General features: G+C 38.7%; 1 protein-coding gene across 3 annotated transcripts in view; it reads right to left on the reverse strand.

The window, feature by feature from the left end:
* Positions 1-2,978: 2,978 nt before the first annotated feature.
* Positions 2,979-20,508, reverse strand: part of FIGN (fidgetin, microtubule severing factor) — a 102,106-nt gene continuing 84,576 nt past the window's right edge. For 2 of the 3 annotated variants that reach the window (XM_086751161.1, XM_086751163.1), the window contains one exon: positions 2,979-5,227. In XM_086751161.1, coding sequence (XP_086607287.1) covers positions 2,979-5,227 — 2,249 coding nt within the window. Of the gene's footprint in view, positions 5,228-5,657; positions 5,761-20,508 lie in introns of those variants that run through there. The other variant, XM_086751162.1, reaches the window with a different exon arrangement.

Here is a 20,508-nt window from a genome sequence, read left to right on the forward strand (position 1 = left end):
AATAATCTGGCTCTATTTTCCTTTCCTTGCAGCTGCTGTGATAGGGGTGAAGTTTTCCACTTCTGCTGCCCCAAAGCTGAATTCAACCCTGGAGAGAAGGAGCATGAGAGTGTGTGGAACCTGCATTTTCACAGCATCTCAGTTTCTGCCCGCTTCTCACTTTGGTTAACATTTGAAAAATCAATTTCCAAGAGTGATTTTTCAAAGACAATGATTTAAAGCTGGAAGCCAAAGAGACCATCTACAATTTTGTTTGCTTTTGGTTTTGCTACTGGATAAAAAAGTGGGAAAAAAAAAAACCTTTCATTTTACCAGCTGAAAAAAAAAAGTCTGTTAGGAATATGGTAAGAAGGAACAGTTAGGAAGAGCTGGTTTATCAAAACTTGCCTGAGCCTTTCAAATGAACACAGCTCAATGGCAGATATGAAAGGCAGGGGCTAAGACAGAAATTGGGTCAGCGATCTGCAATAGCGTACTTGCCAGTGAGATCAGCATGAACCTAGAGCTAATGGGGGCATCAGCATCTCCCAGGTATGAGGATGGTGGAATGACCGGGGTGAAGAAGCAGCCTGTGGAGGTCTGGGGAACCAGAAAGACTGGGTCATAACAAGGACCACAGACTGTAATTGCTGTTGAAAAGAAAAAGAATAAAGGGAAAAAAAAAAGAAAAGCAGATGACGTACTTAAGTTCAACTTTCTATATCCTTAATGAAAGGCACTGTTTTTAAAATGGTACTTTCGTGCTTAAATCATGAAGTTTTAGATAGACAAAATGTTTACCAGGAATCTTAAATTAGATTTTGGTTTATTTGCTCTGTTTTTAGTATGTTCTATCTAAATATATATTTATCTTAAAAGAAAAATAAAGGAAAGTAATAATCAAAAGTCATAAATTTCCAGCAATATCACAATATCCCTCATTAGCTTTCTGAAGGCTAAATGTCTCCATTGATTCAGTAAAACAGACAAGGTCTGTACAATTTTTGAGAAGACAAGCATGACCTAGTGACAGATTGGTATCTCTCTTCTTGGGGCTTTTCAGTGCATTTATTTAATTGTTTTGAATGTACATTACTTAACAGAAACATTAAATGCCAGTGCTTTGCAACAGTTTTGTTACTGTATCTTTAAAGTAAACAAATAAAAAATACATTCAAAAAAGCAAGGCTGTTTTGTTAATGTGATGGCAGAGGCTTTGGGCAGCTGCAGCATGCTCTGCTCCTGCTCCTGCTCAGAGACATTACCCAACATCAGTCAGCTGTCACCAGAAGAGTTGCAGGGAAAGCATCAAAGGATAAAAGGAAAGGTGGGGGGGTGGGGGAGAACTCAGCAAAATGCCACACATGCCAGCCAGTCTTTCCAGAAGGAAGACACCAGAGTATGTGTATTTGGGGGAGGAAAAAGGAAGGGTAAAGAGCACTCACACAGAGAAAAACTTGACTTCAGGGGAAAAAACAGCAGCTCTCTGAAACTTGTTTAGCAGGTTCACATTCCTAATGTAATCTGACTTTCGTGTTGGTGTTGTTTTTTGCCCTATTTCTTACTTTGCTTTCCAAGAGAAATGTAACAAAACTGAGGTAGAAATAACAGTGGGCACACTCCAGCCTGGAAGATTTCTAATGGATGCTAAATGAAGATTGCATAAAGGACAATGGAGCCGTACATACACAACAAAAACTCAACTTTACCGTTTGGGAAGGGAAATAAATGTACTTAGAGGGTTCAGTTTTGCTTTGTTATTTGTACTGTTTGTTTGGTCACAGTCCACTGCGTTGCTATAAACAGCTCTGCAACCCATAGCTCTGCTAGCGACCTACACTGATCCCACTCCCTACAGCTTCACCAAAATGACCTCAAAACTACAACTAGAGCCGCGCAGCAAAGGCCAGCAGTCACAGCTTAAGGTAATTTTCCTCTCCGAGTCCTACCAAATCTTACATTTGACTGTTTCAGATGCTAACGTAAACCGATTAAGTGGCTCTTTTTTTCATCTATGCACCTTCTAAAGACTGTATCACATAATTATCAAGAAGCAACATGCTGAAAACTCTTACAGTTTACCAACAAGAAAAATTGTTCTGCTCTGGTTTGATCTGACAAATTGGCAAAAGAACCATTTCTGAACACTGGGAAATCCTTCTGTTTCTATTTTTAAAAACTGTAAAGCTTCAGTCATATCACGCTTTAGTTTTTTTCCTGGATACATTCAAAGTAATTTTCCTTGCCATTTTCCAATTGTTGAGGTAAACATACATATTTAATATAAAGTAACATTGAAGCCTAGCCTATAACTCTCAGCAGTACATAGTGCTTTCAACACATTCCTTTGAGGTACTGTACAAATCACAATCACTTTCCTGAGTTTTTGCAGACAGAACATTAAAAGAAATGAACTGCAGAAATTAAGGTCCAGATTACCATTACCCTGTTTTACCTGTTCTTAGTTTAACACCACAGAACAGACAGGATTGAGGAATACTGTTGCTCTTAGAATAGCAAAAATCTGGTTCTCTGTCGCAATACAACCGTTCATCTCTTTAGTCCAATAATGTTTGAAGTTAAAGCTCTTTATATTAGCACATGCCACCAATGTAATTGTGAGGCAAACAAAAAATAAAGCACCACTTCAGGCACTTGACAGCAACTAAATCTCAAGAACAGCAGAATGGAATCAACACACAGGGTTCATGTCCTTCTGAAATCAACCCACTTGCACCTTGCTCCTTGGTGAGTATTGTCTAGCTTGAACAGAACTGAGCATCAACATGCGCTTTCTGTCATGTGTGGCTTTTTCACATCAGCAGCTCTTGTTTGATGCACTTTTCCTTCAAGTCTACCCTGGCTCTTTAGAGGCAAGGTAAATTGTAGTCTTCCCAGTACCCTTTGCAAATTTAACACTACTGAAAAGGGTTCTCTACCCTATGTAGCAGGTTCTGTGTGTGCCAACATTCATTACTTTTTTTTTTTTTTAAGTAGTATCACTGACTGCAACCAAACATTTTGTTCCATTCAACATATGTATCAAGCTCTTTTTGAGATATGCTAGGCTGTATCTTGCAGAAAGCATTTTCAAAGTCTTGATATGTAACTGGCCTCAACTGGCTGGGCATAATGGCTGAAAGGTCTGTGGCTGGCATGGCGTGGAGTGGGCCCACCATGGCTTCCTGACACAAGTGAGCCACATCTAGTCCAGAAAAGCCTTCTGTGCGCTGGACAAGCAGTGCAACCTCCTTGTCATTGAGACAGTAATTGTGCTGTGAGAGCAGTTGTACTATTATCTGGTGCCTCGCTGTGCTGTCAGGAAGTGGGATTAAAAGTCGTTTCATGAAGTACCTTCGAAGAGATTCATCAATTTCTTCCGGTTTACTCGTGGCGCAAATTACTACTATTTGGTCCTCAGCAGAAGTCAGAACAGTGTCCAGCTGCATAAGGAACTCGGTTCTCATCCGGCTTACTGGACTGTGTTCTTCGCTCACTTGAGAAGAAAGGAGCATATCAATGTCACTAACAAAAATCACCGAGGGTTGGCGACACCTTGCCACGAGGAAGGATGCATGGACAATTTTTTCTCCTTCCCCTAACCACTTTGTGACAAGGCCAGAGCCAGTGATTTTAAAAAACGTGGCCCCCAGCTGACTAGCTATACATCTGCCCATTAATGTTTTGCCTGTTCCCCGAGGTCCAAATAAAAGGATGCTCCGAGGTAGGGCAGTCAGTCCATTGAATGCATCTGACCTCAATACTGGCCATAAAACCTCCTCCTTAATGACGGCCTTTACTAGATCTAGGCCAGCAATGTCGCTCCAGTCCACGGGAGGTCCTTGGTTGATAATCTCATTGGTAACAAGGTCAATGAGGTGTGTGTCAGTATTCTTCAGTTGCTCGTCCACAGAGTGGTTGGATGAGGTAGCTGCACGAAGTCCCGGGCCTTGCATTGGGTGAGGGAGGAGCTGCCTGTGCTCATCACCGTGCTCATTCATTACTGGGGAGGTATACTTCCCAAACGAGTCACTCGATCTCGAACCCAGTGAGTTTTTAGCAGTACTATAAGATGGGGGTGTTAGAGCCCTACTGGACTGGCTGCTGAATTTCCTTTGCTGTTCAGAGGACATTAGCTGCTTTGTTGGCTTAAATGCTAAGGATGATGTTTCAGCACTTCTGTCAAAACCATTCCCCCTGTTTGCATTTGAAATGCTGTTGTCGGGCATTCGATACATGGGACTCTGTGTAGATCTCTGTTGGCCATAGCTGTAATTTCCATAACTGGAGTCCATTTCTCCTTGCCCTGCCATGTAGAAAGCTTTCCTTTTGAGAGAGCTGGCTGAACTATTTGTCAGGGCAGATGGAGCGATGGGTGTCAGACCGTGGCCCTGGTAGGAGTAGCTGGGGACAGTGGTGGGGGGCAGAGGGGTCGGAGCAGGGATTCCTGAAGGCAGGTATGCCGAGGGTGGCGGGGCACCCCCAGGGCTGTACCCAGGACCAACAGCAGTTTGAGGAGGATAACTGGCAGAAGGGTAGCTGTAACTGGAGAGGTTAGAGGTCCCGTTGTAGCCAGGGACGAGGGCTGGTGGCGGTGGTGGTGGCGGGGGCTGTAGAAGACCCGAGCTATGTAGGGGAGATGGATGAGGGGATGGAAGTGCAGGTGCTGGCTGGCCACTGTAACTGGTATGCAAGTATGAGCCATTGTATCCTGCGGCATATTCCTGAGATGGGAGCCCTGAATGAAGACTGGGAACGGTGTGACTTCCGCAGGTGCTGCTGGAGTAACTGGGTTCAGCCAGGTTACTAGCCACCCCAGGAGAGCTCCCAATGCTGGCCGAGACGTCTGTGGGAGGGAGGGCTGCACTTACCCCAGCTTTGCTGGCAGTGATAACATCTGGGACACAGTTCATGGGATACACGCTCTCCGAGTTCAGCGATGGCTGCCAGGGCTCACTTTCATTCTTCCGGCCATTCACCAGCCCCGAGGGAGCTTCGGAGTAATTGCTGAGGATGGGCCGCTCAGCCGGGCCTTCCAAAATACCGGAGTATTTTTCTGCATACTTTTTCAGAAGATTGGAGGCAGTCAGAGCCGAGATGTCATCATTGGCCCAGGCGTACTGGTAGGTGCGCTGCAGGTGCCCCCGGTAGGCTTCCACCTTGTGGGCTGGGGACCGGGTGGTGGAAGTGATATCAAAGTGCTGTTCTGGCCACTGGGCATGCTCCGGCGTCCACTGCATCTTCAAGCCTAGGGTAGCAGGAAAAATTACAGTTAACAGCAAGCTGGGCCTTTTTTGGATGCTTTTAAATGAGTTCTCAAACATACTGTCTGTGCACTTTTTCAGCTCTCTGAAACGCTATACTTAACATCACGAACCCTTAAGGAAAGAAAATGTAATGCTCTTATGAAGCAGAATAAACTGCTTGGTTTATTGTAGGCACATATACATGGAGCCACATTTTTTGTCGATTCAGTACGGGGTTACTTGTTGTTTTTGAAAAATATAGGTAACATCAGATTTCTCAAAATAATTAAATAAGACTCAGTACGTTTTAAGATTTATTGTTAACATACAAGGCATCCAACTGCTCTGTCCTCTCTCTCATCACTGTTTCAGTTTCATATTTTAACCAATATAAAAATATGAGACACAGCTGACAGATCACATCTAGGATACCTCTCTTATTTGGTACTGAACACCTAGTTAGCACAGTATAATGCACCCTGCGCAGAACAATATGACACAGACATAGTAGGTCATTCCATAATCCAACTCTCATCTAAAGTGGTCCACGACAGTTTCAAATCTGCTTCGTGGAGTGCAGCAAAGCAATCTCCCAGGCAGCGCTCCGTCGCTTTCATCACACAAAGCCTACAACTCGGTATGAATTACAACTGGCTCCTTTCTGCCTCTCAGTTCTGTTGTTGAGGTTCTGGAAAAAAAAACAAGCATGACTTGTCTGTCGGTCTCCTTGCTTGCTCTCCCCTCCCTCCCCCGCCTCACAGCCTCCAGGGTACAAAGAAAGAGGGTTAAGAAAAATAAAAAAAAAAGGATTAAAAAAAAAAAAAAAAGGAAAAATAAATGAAGCCAAGTCCCTAAAAGTTCTGTGGCTTCCACAGCTGGCTATTAAAAAAAAAAAAAAAAAAAAAACCTATCTGAAAAAAAAAAAAAAAAAGAAAAAATGTAAATGTAATTTTAAAGCAATTAATCTTGTAAATAATGTGACGTGAATGATTCCCCCTCCTCATAATGCACCGTGTGCAGTAAGCGCAATTTACAAGCATTGCGATAGAACCCTCCAACCCGTACCTGTGCACAGTAGGCATACTGCTGGGTTTTGGGTAGCTATACCGACCTCCTTAATCCCTCCTGTATTACCAAAAGTGATTTTTGCAAACAGCCTTGTGCCCTCTGGCACAGACCCCCCGATAAGGAGAAGCCCCACTCGAAATGAAGCATCTGCGGCACCAGCTCCCCCCTGAATTACCGCAGACTATTTTGACAGCTTCTACCCCCTCCTGTTTTTCTCCCCAACCCCTTTAGCTCTTCATTGCCTGACTCTGGCATCTGACATGGCCAGTTTAGCCTCGCTGAGCTAAACCTAACACAGCACACAGTTTGGTAACAGAATGGCATGTTTATTCCCTTCTGACTCCCTCTTCTTGTTTGCAAAACCACTGCACCAGACACTGGAAGTTAATTAGCAGGATGATGCTGTGCTAATTGTGTTAATTTACAAGGTTTTAGTCAAAGAGAATCATGCCAGGGCTGGCACTGCTGTCATGCTTCCGACTTAATGATTAAGAAATACTGAAAACAAGGTGGGAAGGATTGCAGTAATTACACAATAAATGAATAAAGCAAGAGATTCATTTGCAATTATATTTTATTGCAGTTGTACTCATTTGCATTTGGATTCTTCATTTTTATTTTTGGATTCATGTATTTGCAAATCACCGAATCATTTAAATTTGGCCTGAAAACTGCAAAGTACCTCTAATTGAGCCTGATATTTTATTAGTACAAGTACTGCAAATCTCAGTCCACATGAGCATGCCATTGATTACTTGTGGATTTTTTTTTTTCCTGAGCATTCTCCCTCTCTCATTTTTCAAACCCTTTGACAACTTGAGAAAAATGTCTGTTAACAATTATACAGTTATCCTATAAAAGTTAATTCAGAGAAGTGCTTTTGACAAATGCAGCTTTGAGACTGAGTTTTTGGCAGATTTATTTCTTTCATTCAGCGTTAATATAATCTTTTTTGCTAATTGTTTCTGATGTTTCAACCACTGCCTTTCAGAGGGGGTAAATGTATCATGAAATTGGGTAAAATTATAGAAATCATGCTCACATGAAAAAAAAAATGCAATTTTAATGAGAAACTATCAGAAGCTTTTCAGAAATCATACTTTGTTAAAGTCAGACGGAAATCTGAAGAGCAAATCACCAAGAGCCAATTGCATGTAATCAGTATCTAAAATTCTTCTAGTGTCATGGGATTTACTTCAAGCTTTTTAAAAAGGAAAGAATATTAATGTTCCTGTAACACAGAATTGCCTAACAGATATATAAGTTCATTACCCCTATTAAAAAAAAAAAAAAAAAGCCAAACAAATCAAGCAAACAAAAAAAAACCACCTATCCCTGTTCTGCAATATTGGGCTTACAAGGTTACCAAAACACTGAAAGCTTCTGTTACAGACATGCAGAAGAACTTGAGTAGATTGATGCTTCACTAGATGCTAGTGAAGGATGCCATGAGAAAGACTCTTTGCAAAGAACGCACTAAAGCAGCAGTGAAACTTTAGTAAAAGAAGGTAAAATAGGCATGGATGGAGGAGAGGATCTGGCTGAGGTGGTACTTGTACTGTAGTTAATGAATATGCTTTTGGCACATTGTCTTTAATGGCTTGTAAAAGGAAGACTATTCAATTTAAAGAGATAAAAGAATACACTAAGTCAGAGCACAGCAACATATATCATACACTACCCACTTAGCAAGCTTTTCAAAATACCTTTATCAAATTTCATCAATTGGTCTTTTTTATTTAGAATCCAGCATATGTTTTTAAAAGAAAATAATTATATTTCTAGTCACAGTGGGGAGATGTATTTAGATGGTGTAAAAATTCAATTTTAAAAAATTTATTTGTCTAGATTTATTTTATTTTTATGTTTTATTTTGTCTAATTTATTTTCCTTATTGCAAGGCTGCAAAAGACTGTGAGAAAATCTGAATTATCTGTTATAAGACACATAATCAGCATTCTTTACTTGGAATAATTGCTAGATAGACCAGTAGTTTCACATTGTCATGCTCGCTTTGGATATGCTCACTGCACAATAATTGAAAGTTTATTTATTGATGCATATTAAATACCAATGCATTTAACAAAGGCTGTAAAGGCAGGATTAGGCTTTGATTAGATAAGCTTAAGAGAACAGGACTGTTCTCATGCCATGAAACATGAGCATTTATTCCAGCACATTGCAATCATTAGTGTTATTTGGAAGCACAGGTTAGTAGTTAACCATAAGCATATTTTTTACATTAGTATGCAGTGAAGAAATCTGTATTTACATGGAGTCCACTGAAACGGTCTGGACTGGGGGGCACAAAGAGCCATTTCCTCAATTTGATATTAATCAAAAAAGCAGCAAACTTTTGCTAGGTTTGACTCTGTTTGTTAATAGTTCAATAATTGTTTGAGAAGAGTCAAATGTCTGATTGGGGAGGAAAAAAAAAAAAAACAACCAACTTGTAGTTTCTTTTCATTATGCAAACACTTCCCCTCACTGCAATTGCTTCATGTTTGCAGCAACTTCCTCTCCATATTCTAAATTGTGTTTTATTAGTTGCTTGTTGGTTGAGCTGATATACCTTCCTGCATTTCTTTTGTTAGGAATCCAAATGCTGAGATAAACATCTAAAATCAGGTAAATAAGGGCATATTTAGAGGTTGCATTTTTTCCTAGGGTGATTTAAACTCTGACATAAACCACGGTCCTGCAGATAGTGTTTTGGCTTAACAACTTACGGAAAATCCAGAAGCAATGCAAGGCTGAATGTATTCTTAAAAAAAAAATCTTTGTTAACTTAGGAATCCTCTGAGCTATAAACATTTTTTTTTAACTGTGTAAACTGTGCTGGTATGGGCTGTAAAAGGCAAAAGGAAAGGATTCTGTTCTTTAAGTACAGGTATGCACTTATCAGAGAATTGCTTTTAAGATAAATTTAATACATTACATAGGAGAGGCAGAGTAGGCTTTTCTAGCAGCATCTATTTTTCCTTGTCCTGACAGCCCTGCTATCCATCCCTCCTCCATAATTCTTCCAGTTGGATCTATCTGAATTACATTTAAAGTAATAATAGTAAACAATTTAATTATTCAATTACTTTGAACCAAGCGTTTGACCATTATTTTTTTCCTTTCTGATTTTGTGCACTTGGCCTGAAAATGTAAATACCTCATACACATAATATCTCATCAGTTTGACATACAATAGTTCCATATGGCAGAAATCCACTTACATATTCTGATATGTAAATTAAAATAAACAAAAAAAAAAAACAAACAAAAAAAAAGGGAGAATGCCAGAATTAGGAAAAAACAACATTGTAATCTGAACGGAAAAGGGAACAAACGCATCCTGGATGTCCAGCAGAGGCCCAATGCTGCTGGGAGCTCGAATGAGTTTGTGCATACAAAGAACCGCCCTCTCCTGATGCCCTCAGTATCAGGTCAAATTGCTCAGCCCTTGACAGGGTTATATCTCTTACAGAAGATTAAAAAAAAATAACTAGCCTTTCCTCTCAATTTAAATAGAAGAGTTTCTGTTGAAAGCAGGCATGGAAAAGTCCAGAAATACTACCCAAGATCACGGTGGGTGAAAACACAACAAAGGATTTATTATGTCCCATAGACAAGTCCAAACGATGACAATCGCCTTCCAACTAACCAACCTGGTTAGCAACAATCTGCTTTAGACAAAGGACACTGGGATTTAGTAAATCTCCCACCTGTTCACATCTCTGATAAAATAATCAAGCTAAAATTAAATCATATGCAACTGTGGTTTTCTGAAGATAGCAGCGGAGGTGGTATTGCACTTCCAGAGATGCTGGGGAACAGAACTTAAAAGACATGGAGCAACTGTGCATGAGAAACTCAAAACAGGGCAGCACACCAACCTTCCCAACCAGTTACCAAAGTTCCAGTTTGGATCAGGGGCCTCCAACCATTTCTTCAACATACTTGAGGCAAAAGAAAATTCTGCTCTTGTTGTGGTCTCTCTATTCCTGCCCTGTTCATCCCTGCAGTGCACAGGTCTGCAGGTTCATTTGTAAACATTGGTAGCTCAAGCAAAGGTTCTTAACTTTAGGCATGTAGTTAAATATGGTCTGAGCAACTGCTTAATGCACTGTTGAAAAGGGGCAAACAAGTAAATGAGATACTTCTCACAGTTGTCCATAACAGACTTGTAAGAGCACACTGTTGCAAGGTAGGAAACAACTCTAAAAACACAGCTCTGAGCACCACCAAGCCTCTTCCCTCTAGACTTGCAAGTGGATGTGAACTTCATAATTTTGGATTGTTTACACATTTAGCAAAGTCTCCAAAAGCTACCTCTGCCCATGGAACTGTTACTTTCAGCCCTGACTCCAATTATTCAAGACCTTGAGTATTTACACAATGGACCATAATGATTTTAGCCAAAGGATTGCTTCTTGTGGGCATGCAGAGTTCAGCTCTGCCAAAACAGCTATTCACTTAAATATGCACTTCACTGGGAACGTGCCAGGACTCCTCAAACCTCATACTTCAGTGAGAGCCACAGGTGTTAGCACCTTGAGGATCAGACCCCAAATCCACATTTTAAAATCCTTCTTAAGCATGGGACAGAGCTGAATAAATGAGTCAAGCTGTAACTGCTGTTCAAGATGTAGGACACACAGCTCCCTGGGTTTGCACTAAATCTGATAATATTTTGTAAGACCGTATACTGTCATATGTCCCATAACAATAAAAATTAATTCAAGATAAACCATTTCTTTTACACTCCATTTTTTATTAATAAGCATAATTTCAGCTGTTTGAAGATAGTGCAACTGATCTCTCTTAATTGGAAACAGGAGGGATTTTGAAGAGTGGATTGAGCTAATTATGTTTTGCAGTAAAAAAAAAAAAAAAAAAGGAAAGAAAATGATTCCCACATTTATTTTCTAATTACTCAGTGAAGACCTCTGCTCTAGTCCATGAGGAACTCCTTTGACGTCAAAGGACTCTGTGGGAGGAAGAGCCTCCAACTGAGCTGCTCAGCCACACGAGCCCAACTTTGGAAGTTTTTTTTTCAGTAAGTGGCAGCCACAAACCCATGAAAACAAGCCTGGAAAGTGCTCTCACCATTTTCTTGGTAGGGGTCTGTTCTTCCTCTTATTATACATAGCCTATGCATGCCACGTGCATCAGTGGGAGCAAGCTGTTGGCAAGGTGTTTACAATATGATTCCCATCTAGCAGGGATAGTGAAAAGTTTTAAATCTTTAAAACAAAACGCTTAAATCATGAGTAATATTGAGGATCACATTTACGTCAACCGCACTTAAAGACAAAAGCAGTAAGAATAATATAACATATTTAAGGAAAGCCTGGACCAGCTAAAAATGAAATTCCAGACATGGAATCTCAAACTAATACATTCCAATTATCTAATTTAAATACTGTTAAATGATTATTCCTTTTAAATCACACTTTCACACCTCACAACAGCAATACATTTTGCAGCAAATGAGTTCTCTCCCACCAAGCACCCTCCCTGCCATTTACATAAAGCAGCGCCTTTGATAGTCACAAAGACATTTCTGGCTAAACGGCCTTTAGCGGATCCATCAGCTTCAAAGGCCTTATGAAACAGAAATAAGGAGAAATAATAGCCAAGTAAGCAAAGGGAAACTAGGTCCAGAGATGACATTATCATATTTTTCCAGCAGAAGCAGGTTGGATCTGTAGGCCAACCAAGCAGCACCCTGCAGATGTGGCTGACAGGGACTGTAGCTGTCACTCAGGCACCCCGCGGGACCTCCCAGGATGCCACCCACCTCAGAGGTATCGTTGCTCTGCGGCAGCAGGCCTGAAGCACAAAACCACTTTTAGCTCAGGGCTCCATCCTTGCAGTGTAATCACATGGATGCACCATCACCGCGTGCTGTTACCGTAAGTAACAGCATTTATGCATGCATGCGTCAGAACCCCCAGTGGTCATCTTTGTGATTATTTGCAGTTTACCTTTAAAATATTTTACTGTATCAGTCTGCCCTCACAGTACTCATTTGCTCAACAGTGCTTTTCTAAACCAACTAGAAAACACACTAAAGAAGACAATAATTGCAAAGACTTTCCTGTTATGATGCTTCCTCTTCCCAGGCTTTACATTTTTAAGCTGGTTCTGTCAAGTACGTCTGAACAGTACCATGCCTTTAAAGGACCTAGTATACGGACTTGATGATCTTAGAGATCTTTTCCAAGCTTAAAGATGCTACGATATTTTATCAATGCCAAATGAATAAGATCATAATAATTTCTGAGAGAATACTCAGAAGAACAGTAACTGCAAACAAAAGTAAGTACAACTTATTTAAAAAAAAAATCACTTTTTGTCGTCAACTAAACACACGCTTATAGCTATAATGTATTTTTAAAAGATTTACTATACCACATAATTTGCAATTTATGCCTATATATAAGAAACTATAACTACTGCAAGATAACAGTAGTGATTCTGAAAATTAAAATATTCACATGGTAAAATATAGTCATAAATTAATACTTATAGGCATAAGTATTTATGCATATTTGCAAATGCAAAATAGTTTAGACGTGGAGCGTGCTTGTGCTCCCACTGAAGTGCTTACTTCAAGTCTCCAATAAACACAACTGAAGCTTTTAGAAGTGCAGCAAAATGAATACTCTCTTTTTGAGCAACAAAATAGCAGAAGTAGCCTTTCCCTTGGTGTCCTTTCCAGAAGTGGAGTTTGAGGAACGTTTACTTTGAAAGAACATAAAACAAATCCTTAAAAGCAGAGCAGATAAAATACACTCACTGCCTTATCGTGTTTCTCACATAATCAACTGCAGCAGGTGAAACACAGAACCCTGAACTTGTTTTTTAGCAAGCGAGAGGCAAAAGAGGTGAATCTTCAGCACTAGGGAGCCTCATATGGAACATCCAGATCCTGACCTAAATTCTTCCAGAAAAAAAAAAATCTGAAAATTATAATTTTGAAATATTGTATTCTATTATTTCTTCCATTTCTGTTGCTAATCATGATTCAGTAAACTGTTTCATTTTACAGGACTTTTTTTTCATTCACAACTAGAATTATTGCTTTGGTTCCTCACTGTAAATACAGCATTTAAAAAATCTGTTTTACACGTATCTTAAATCCAGTAAGACAATTTCCTTCTTAAGCTCACTTCCTTTTGCCAAATGAAGATCATCAGGACATACCACATGTGTCCATAGGGACAGCAGAGCTAATGAATATGTATGTTTTATGTCACAACAGAGCACTCCCCTTGTTCTGCAGTATCGACCTTCTCTTATGTGAGTAAATAACAGGTGAGCACTTGTGCATAAGGATAAATAGGGTTAAAACTGCCATAAAGGGACATACTTTATTTGAAAAAAGTGAGTGCACAATAAATAGAGATTTAAGTGATGCTGAATTATGTTTTATACTATGCTGTTTCAAAATGTTAGAAAATAATCTTGTTCTAAAACACCAGACCAAGTTACAAAGTGAGACTTATTTAAAATATATTTCCCCCCAATTAACAGCAGCAGCACTCTGCATAAATTCCACTACATTATATTTTTAAAATACATTTTTCAGTCATTATACTTTAAAAAAAACATATGTATGTATGTACTTCATAGCTTTGTGTATAACAAAAGAAGGTTAATTCCAGAGATTTATCTAACCAGCCCTATTCACCTTACAAATATGAAGGCAATCATCAATTTCAGTAAGTTTCAAATAACTGTAGTCAGGTTTGACCCATTACACTCAACTACCAAGAATGAAAAAGCAAATTTATATGGGCCAATAACACAATGCTCCAGCCTGTAACTAGGAATACTGCATTCCTTTTAAAGCGCTTATTCTAAAACCTGCCAAAATAGGAAAGGTATGAACAGTTGCTTTACTGCGATTAGAGTACCTCTGCTAATTAGCTAACTGAGAACAAATACTGATTAAATGTATATATAGAAGTAATCTGATACTCAAGAAAAAATATCCTTCTTAAGACGACTCCACAGTGTACAAAGCTTTCACAAAATTTGTTTATGTTATTTATGCATTTTGCTTTTTGGCAATCTGCACATTAATTTTTAATGAAATAGTAAAGAGATGTTGCGTCTCACACTTCGATAAAAATATTCTATAGCCAGGACTGGGTGACACAGTGCATTAATTCAGTGTCCTTCACTCCTGGGACCTGCGTATAATTTAGTCCAGCCTGAAGAAAATAACTTTGATCTGAAGGCTGTGGAAAAAGCTACATATGAAATGAGTTTTGGTGGGTTTAGTGTTGTTTCTTATATACAAGACGACATATGAAGATAAACTGCTTTAGAATGCTCCTGACGTGGCCCAGGATTAAGAGCAGAGGGCTCTTAGCAGAGCTCATCCACTCTCTCCCTTGTTCCCATCGTACCAGACACACACCACACACATTTCTCTCTCCTATAAGCATCAGAACACCCAGCGCTGGCATACACTGTCTTTCCAAAGAGAATATCTTGCGTAAAAGGACTGTATTATCAACCCATACACTTATTTAGTCTCTTCATTAAAAAACAAACAAACAAGCATAAATGTCTATATTTCAACATGAGAGATGACATTGTGAGAAGGGATGATGTTATCACAGGGAACTCGGTATTTCCTTCACAAGGTAGGGAACATCAGAAGTGATCAGAAGTCATCAGTACCGTGCTAATCACGCTCTCAGGGAAAACAGAGCTTCGGCACGGCTCCTTCCCGGGCTTGGCTGCGCCAGCAGCTGACCCTGCCTTTCCTTCCTGCTCCCCCCAAGCGGAGAATCAAGATTAAAAGCAGAAGCATAACCAAAGAACTGACATCCGAGAAATGCTAAACTGAGCTAAATCTTTTCCCCACTTAAACCTTTCAATTATTGTATTCCATAAATTCCAAAGATTGTTTCTTGCTCATTCAATAAAATGTATCTGAATGACCTCCTGAAAAATGGAATATAGCCAATTTTTTTTGCATGCTTTTGGTTTGGGACTTACTGTATTGTTTCCTGGGCGTTTGAAAGGAACTATATAGATTGTTCGGTTAGCTTGACAAATTATCCAGGGGATGGGGGGAGGAGGAACGGGGAATTTTCTATAGACAAATATAGAAATCTCTTTCTATATATATGCATGTACATTTATAGATTTTACAGACACAGAGACACCAGCGAGAGAGAGAATGTCTTAACTGAGAAATTTAACTCTGTATATGCTGATATTTTTGCCATATTCCTGGAGAGAGTGGGAAGGAAAAGAAAGCAACTCTTCGTGTTATATGTTCCCTCTCCTTTCTGCAAAAGAGCAAAGTTCATCCTGCAACAGGAAAAGTTGAGCCATGTCCTGAAAGACACAGGATGTCATTGAGAGAGTGCACAGGCATTTCGAGGGGCAGAAAAGAATAACACGCTGGCTTTAAAAACAGAAAGAAATTATAGAGCCCAGCTGATAAAATGTCACACTACTTTGCAGCTATCACACAAATTCAGCCTTTTCTGTAAACAGCCTTCAAGAGACAACAAAAATCTAAACCATGCGATGATCATAACGATAACTAGCTGAGCACTGTTGATAGCTTAAATAATAATAAATTGTGTTATTTTTCCTGTAATTTTGTCCGTAGTATTATTGCATACGTAGTCACCTAGTGATGAAATAGTTTTAAAATTTGCTTCAGGGTACAGAAGTCAAGCTCCACTGATTAGCATCTCAAAGTGCATTACAGGCACACATTTGTATAGCTGAATAATAGCACTTGTGTTTGTATGATATTCTAAAAATCAAAAAAAAATTGCGCTATTTTACTTGATGTTTGATAAAGCACACTGATTAAAGTCCTTTATCTCACAAAATATACAACATGTCACAGCTAACTCTAAGAATTTCAAAGCCAAGGTAGAAAGGTAATGTCGCAAAAAGAGCCAAAAAGGGGTTTGGGAGTCAATACAAGACTCCAAGACCCCAAGGATCATGGGCTTGATTCTCCTGTCACTTTCTCCTGTCATCTTCTTGGTTTGAAGACCAAGTTGAAGTTTACAATTTATTGTAAAGGAGATAAATGTGCCCCACTTTTTATTTTATTATTTTATTTTTAGGCAACAATTATTTAGCAGTTAATTACACAAATGATATTTTGTTTACTAGCATTTGGTATTTGTGCTACATGTTTAATAAAAAGTCAACACAAAAAATATTTCATTAAAATCTAGCCAGAGACTTCTGATATTTTCTGCACTAGCTCAGTTTCTGATTTATTTCCTATGTCTAATAAGGTGGCTTTCAAACTTTATCGAATGTGAACCTTCCTAAAATTTGCTGTAAACTGACTGTACAGAAGTCTGATTTCAGCCACACTCTGAGACCCCAGCCTAACACACCACCTTCAGCAGCACCACATCTTCCTCATGTGTCCATCCCCCTTTTGTCCCTCCAGTCATAACTTATTACAAGGTTTTAGTTACAAAACTCTCCATTCAATTTTGTGTTAAATAATATTAATCAAATACATCCATATGAATTTAGTATTAAAAATGCTATACACTATCAATAGGAACATTAGGACTTTACTAAATATTCAGCAACTATCAGCTTAAATTCTTTTTCCTATTAACACTTCTCTTTTCATCCCGGAACGTATAAGTAGCATTTAGGAATGGCTTAAAAGAAAGCTTAACATTAATACAGTTAAAGACACTTAGCATCAAAAATTAAGTTGATAAACTAACAAATATTCACTGAAGTATTTGATACCAGTAGTATAAATCTACTAAGCTTCGCTTTTAATTTCAAAAAAATTTTTAGAAGCTAGAAAAAAAACCAGGTTGAATTATGAAGTACTGTGAAAACTGCGAGAGTTTTGTGACTACAAGTAAAAGATTTACAGATCTTAGAGATCTGTAAAAGATTTACAGATAACAATTGAAAGGTGCATTACACTAATCAGAGGAATGCATAACCTCTGCAAAGCAGGTAGGAGTGAATCATTTTAATTTTCTCTCTTCTTATAGCTTTACATTCTTATGCAAGGGAAGCAGAGGAAACCTAAATATGACCCTATTTAGATATATTAACTGAAAAGCCTTTGTAGAATTTTTAAGCAAACAGGATTGTGCTTCCAACGCTGCCCATCTAGTTTTCCAATGTGTTAAATTGGACGGCTACTTGGACAGCTCTCTATTCATTACTGAACTGTGGAAAGGAAACACAGAGGTGGCATTTTTCCTTTTAAACCATCTAATGCCTTGTAGCCAGATTCCAAAGCATCAAGGAGAGATCTTTTTTTTTTTTTTTTTTTTTTTTTTTTGCTAGACAAGCTGTCGTAATTGAAATGAAGTCTAATCAGACTCATTACTGTTTTCAGCAATTTGCACCACCAAAGATGCTTATTAGGTAACAGTGTTTAATAAACCGCTCTTTAGAAAACGACCAGTAATGAGCTCTTAACAGCCAATCTTTAGCGTGAATGTAATGTGAAAAGTGTTCCTAGCACTGAATAGATTTTCACATTTAGTAGTGTCATAATTAAGCTCAAGGAATTGGTAGCTGTGATGGTAGATTTACTGCAATATACACTTTCTTTTCCCCCTGAAAATATATTTGAAAATACTATTTGAAAAATATATTTGAAAATAATACTTCCAGACCAAATTTTTAAAACTGCTTAAAAGACTGTGCTAGACTGGATTAGCTCTGTAAATGGTACTTAATCAGAGACTATTTGAGGAATGCACAGAGTACTGTAAGTTGGGTATCATCTACCAAGCATGCATAAACTTAATTGCATCTAGCTTTGTTTGACTGCTTTTCCATCACTTAACAATTTCCAGCCATTAATATACAAATAATAAATGTTGTTGTCACCAGCTGAATGATAATGAACAAAAATGTCCAATAAAGAGATATTTGAAGAAACACTTGTCAGTTCTCCTTCCACAGTATCAGCTGAACATGCTTGAGAAAAAATAGAGCAAATTGGTTGATTTCAAAATAAAATTACAGATGTATAAGATATGTATATATTTACACATATGCATATACACACACACATACACAACTAATGCTGTTTTTCCTATACTTTTCACATACCATCAACTCTTCGTACTTCCTAGTACCTACTTAGCACCAAAAAACCCAAGTTCCTAATGTAAAGAACACCACAGCTTTGAAAATGTAATGTTGTGACATATATTATTCACAAAACACAGCAATCAGCAAGAGATAATTATTCATCAACAGAAAGTTCAATTTAACTAGACATACACCTCACTGCACTAGTCATATCAATAGTACTATCTAACAAATGCTGAAAGAGGCAAAAAAGAAAATAAATTGCATGTATAAGCTCTACCTAATTAAATATCTAGAGCAAATCTTGAGGAATAGCCACTGTTCTCTCACCGGATTGATTTAGGCCTGACATAATATTTAAAGTTATCAATAAGAAATGACCAAGACTACTTTGTTGTCTCTCACTAGGAAAAATACATAGGGATGCAAATGTTGTTTCGCTTGCTAGAGATTCTGCCGGAGAAGATTTGTGTCGGCGGCCAAGACTTTGGAAAGAAGCGCATAAAGACGAGTAATCAATAATGAAACCACCAACAAAATGGTGAAGGCTAATTCTCTTGAACAGAGATTTTTATAAGAGAATTCCATGTTAAGATGTTAAGAAGGGTTCTTTTACTGAATGAGTGCTCTTATTGCATCTTTCATATACTCTAGCCCCCAAACTTCAGTAATCCTAAATGCAGCCTCTAAGCCTCCATATCTGTTTGCAGCTTTCTGAATCAATAGGGCTACAAGAACTGAGACTACCAAATTAATGCCCATTTCATTTGATTTTGTGATATGCGCTTCTTTGCACTACAAAGTGCAAAAAGGAAAAAAAAAAAACAAAACAAAACATCAACCCTACACCCAGAACTCATTCCCAGATGGGTTTTTGTAGCTTTCAGATAAAAATATCTTCCAGTTTCTTAAATCTGAACTGAATTTATAGTCAAATCCAAGATTTTTAGTGCTGCTGCTTACCCTATCATGCAATTCCGAACTCCGCACCTTTGAGTCATACACTTAGCTTCTGCTCTCTGTAAAATAATGTAACATAAAAAAAACATAAAATAAAATAACAGAGACTCCAGAGCTGCTTTGGACTGCCTCCTCTTGTACTTCTGAATAATGCATTAAACTTCACATCATTTGTGAGTGACAACCCAGTGCTCTAAGATACGTAATATGCATTTTGTACCGTTGATTTTACTAAGCACAGATGCTCTGAAGCATCAATTGCTCATCAATAAGTCCTTCAATATCATGCATTGTGATATTTTTAGTAGTTTAAAACAGAGGTTGACAGAAATGTAGCATCCACAGGATGTATCCTGGGCATTATTATAAAACTATGATTACCATTCTTTCTTACTTCTAATGTAAAATTAAAGCAGGGGGGAACCTTCAGTGTATTCCTTCTGTATCCTAGCACTACCACAGCCTCAGATCCATCACTATTTTATCAGCCTACAAAACACCAGTCTGCTTACCTAAGATGCTGACCCCAAACAACACCTGACTTTCAATAGAAATTGAGACTCTTCCTTCTGATATCTCTAGGCCTGCTTAGCCTGATCACAAAAGCCTTCTTTATCAGACTCTTAGAGGAATTTCCATTGAAGAACTAGGACCTACCAAATTTTACATTACTGACTGCTACCCTGAGACTAAGTGTCATATATACAGGAGTACAGACTAGCATAGAAATTGCAAAAGTGTCGGAAGTCAAAGAAGGTGAAGCTGCAGGGGCAGGTTAAACTCAAGGCAGAATTTGCCCCAAAACGCTGTGAATCAGTGAGAAGGAGCAATAGGATCCTAAAACAAGGACAGTAAGAAAAACCTTAAGACCCACGTTGAAGTTAAGATGTTGCCATCAGCCAGCGCCTCCGTGGTGTCAGAGGCTGAGGACTCTCCACAGGGGCATGGCCAAGCAGGATGAGACAGCTCTAGTGTCTGCTGTTATTGAAACCTAAGGTGAGCCCTGGAGTCGGTCATCTTGGGACGACTCCACCAAAAGACAGCATAAACACCAGAAACCAGAGTCCAGGTAAAATCTATTGCACCTTCTACAGCAGCATTGACATTATTTTCTTCTCCATCAGTGAAATTCCAATATTATAGCCCAACTTCTCCCAGTCAAGACCCAGCATCAATC

The sequence above is a fragment of the Chlamydotis macqueenii genome, chromosome 6 (genome assembly GCF_036417535.1).
Source record: "Chlamydotis macqueenii isolate bChlMac1 chromosome 6, bChlMac1.mat, whole genome shotgun sequence".
NCBI classification, from domain to species: Eukaryota; Metazoa; Chordata; class Aves; order Otidiformes; family Otididae; genus Chlamydotis; species Chlamydotis macqueenii.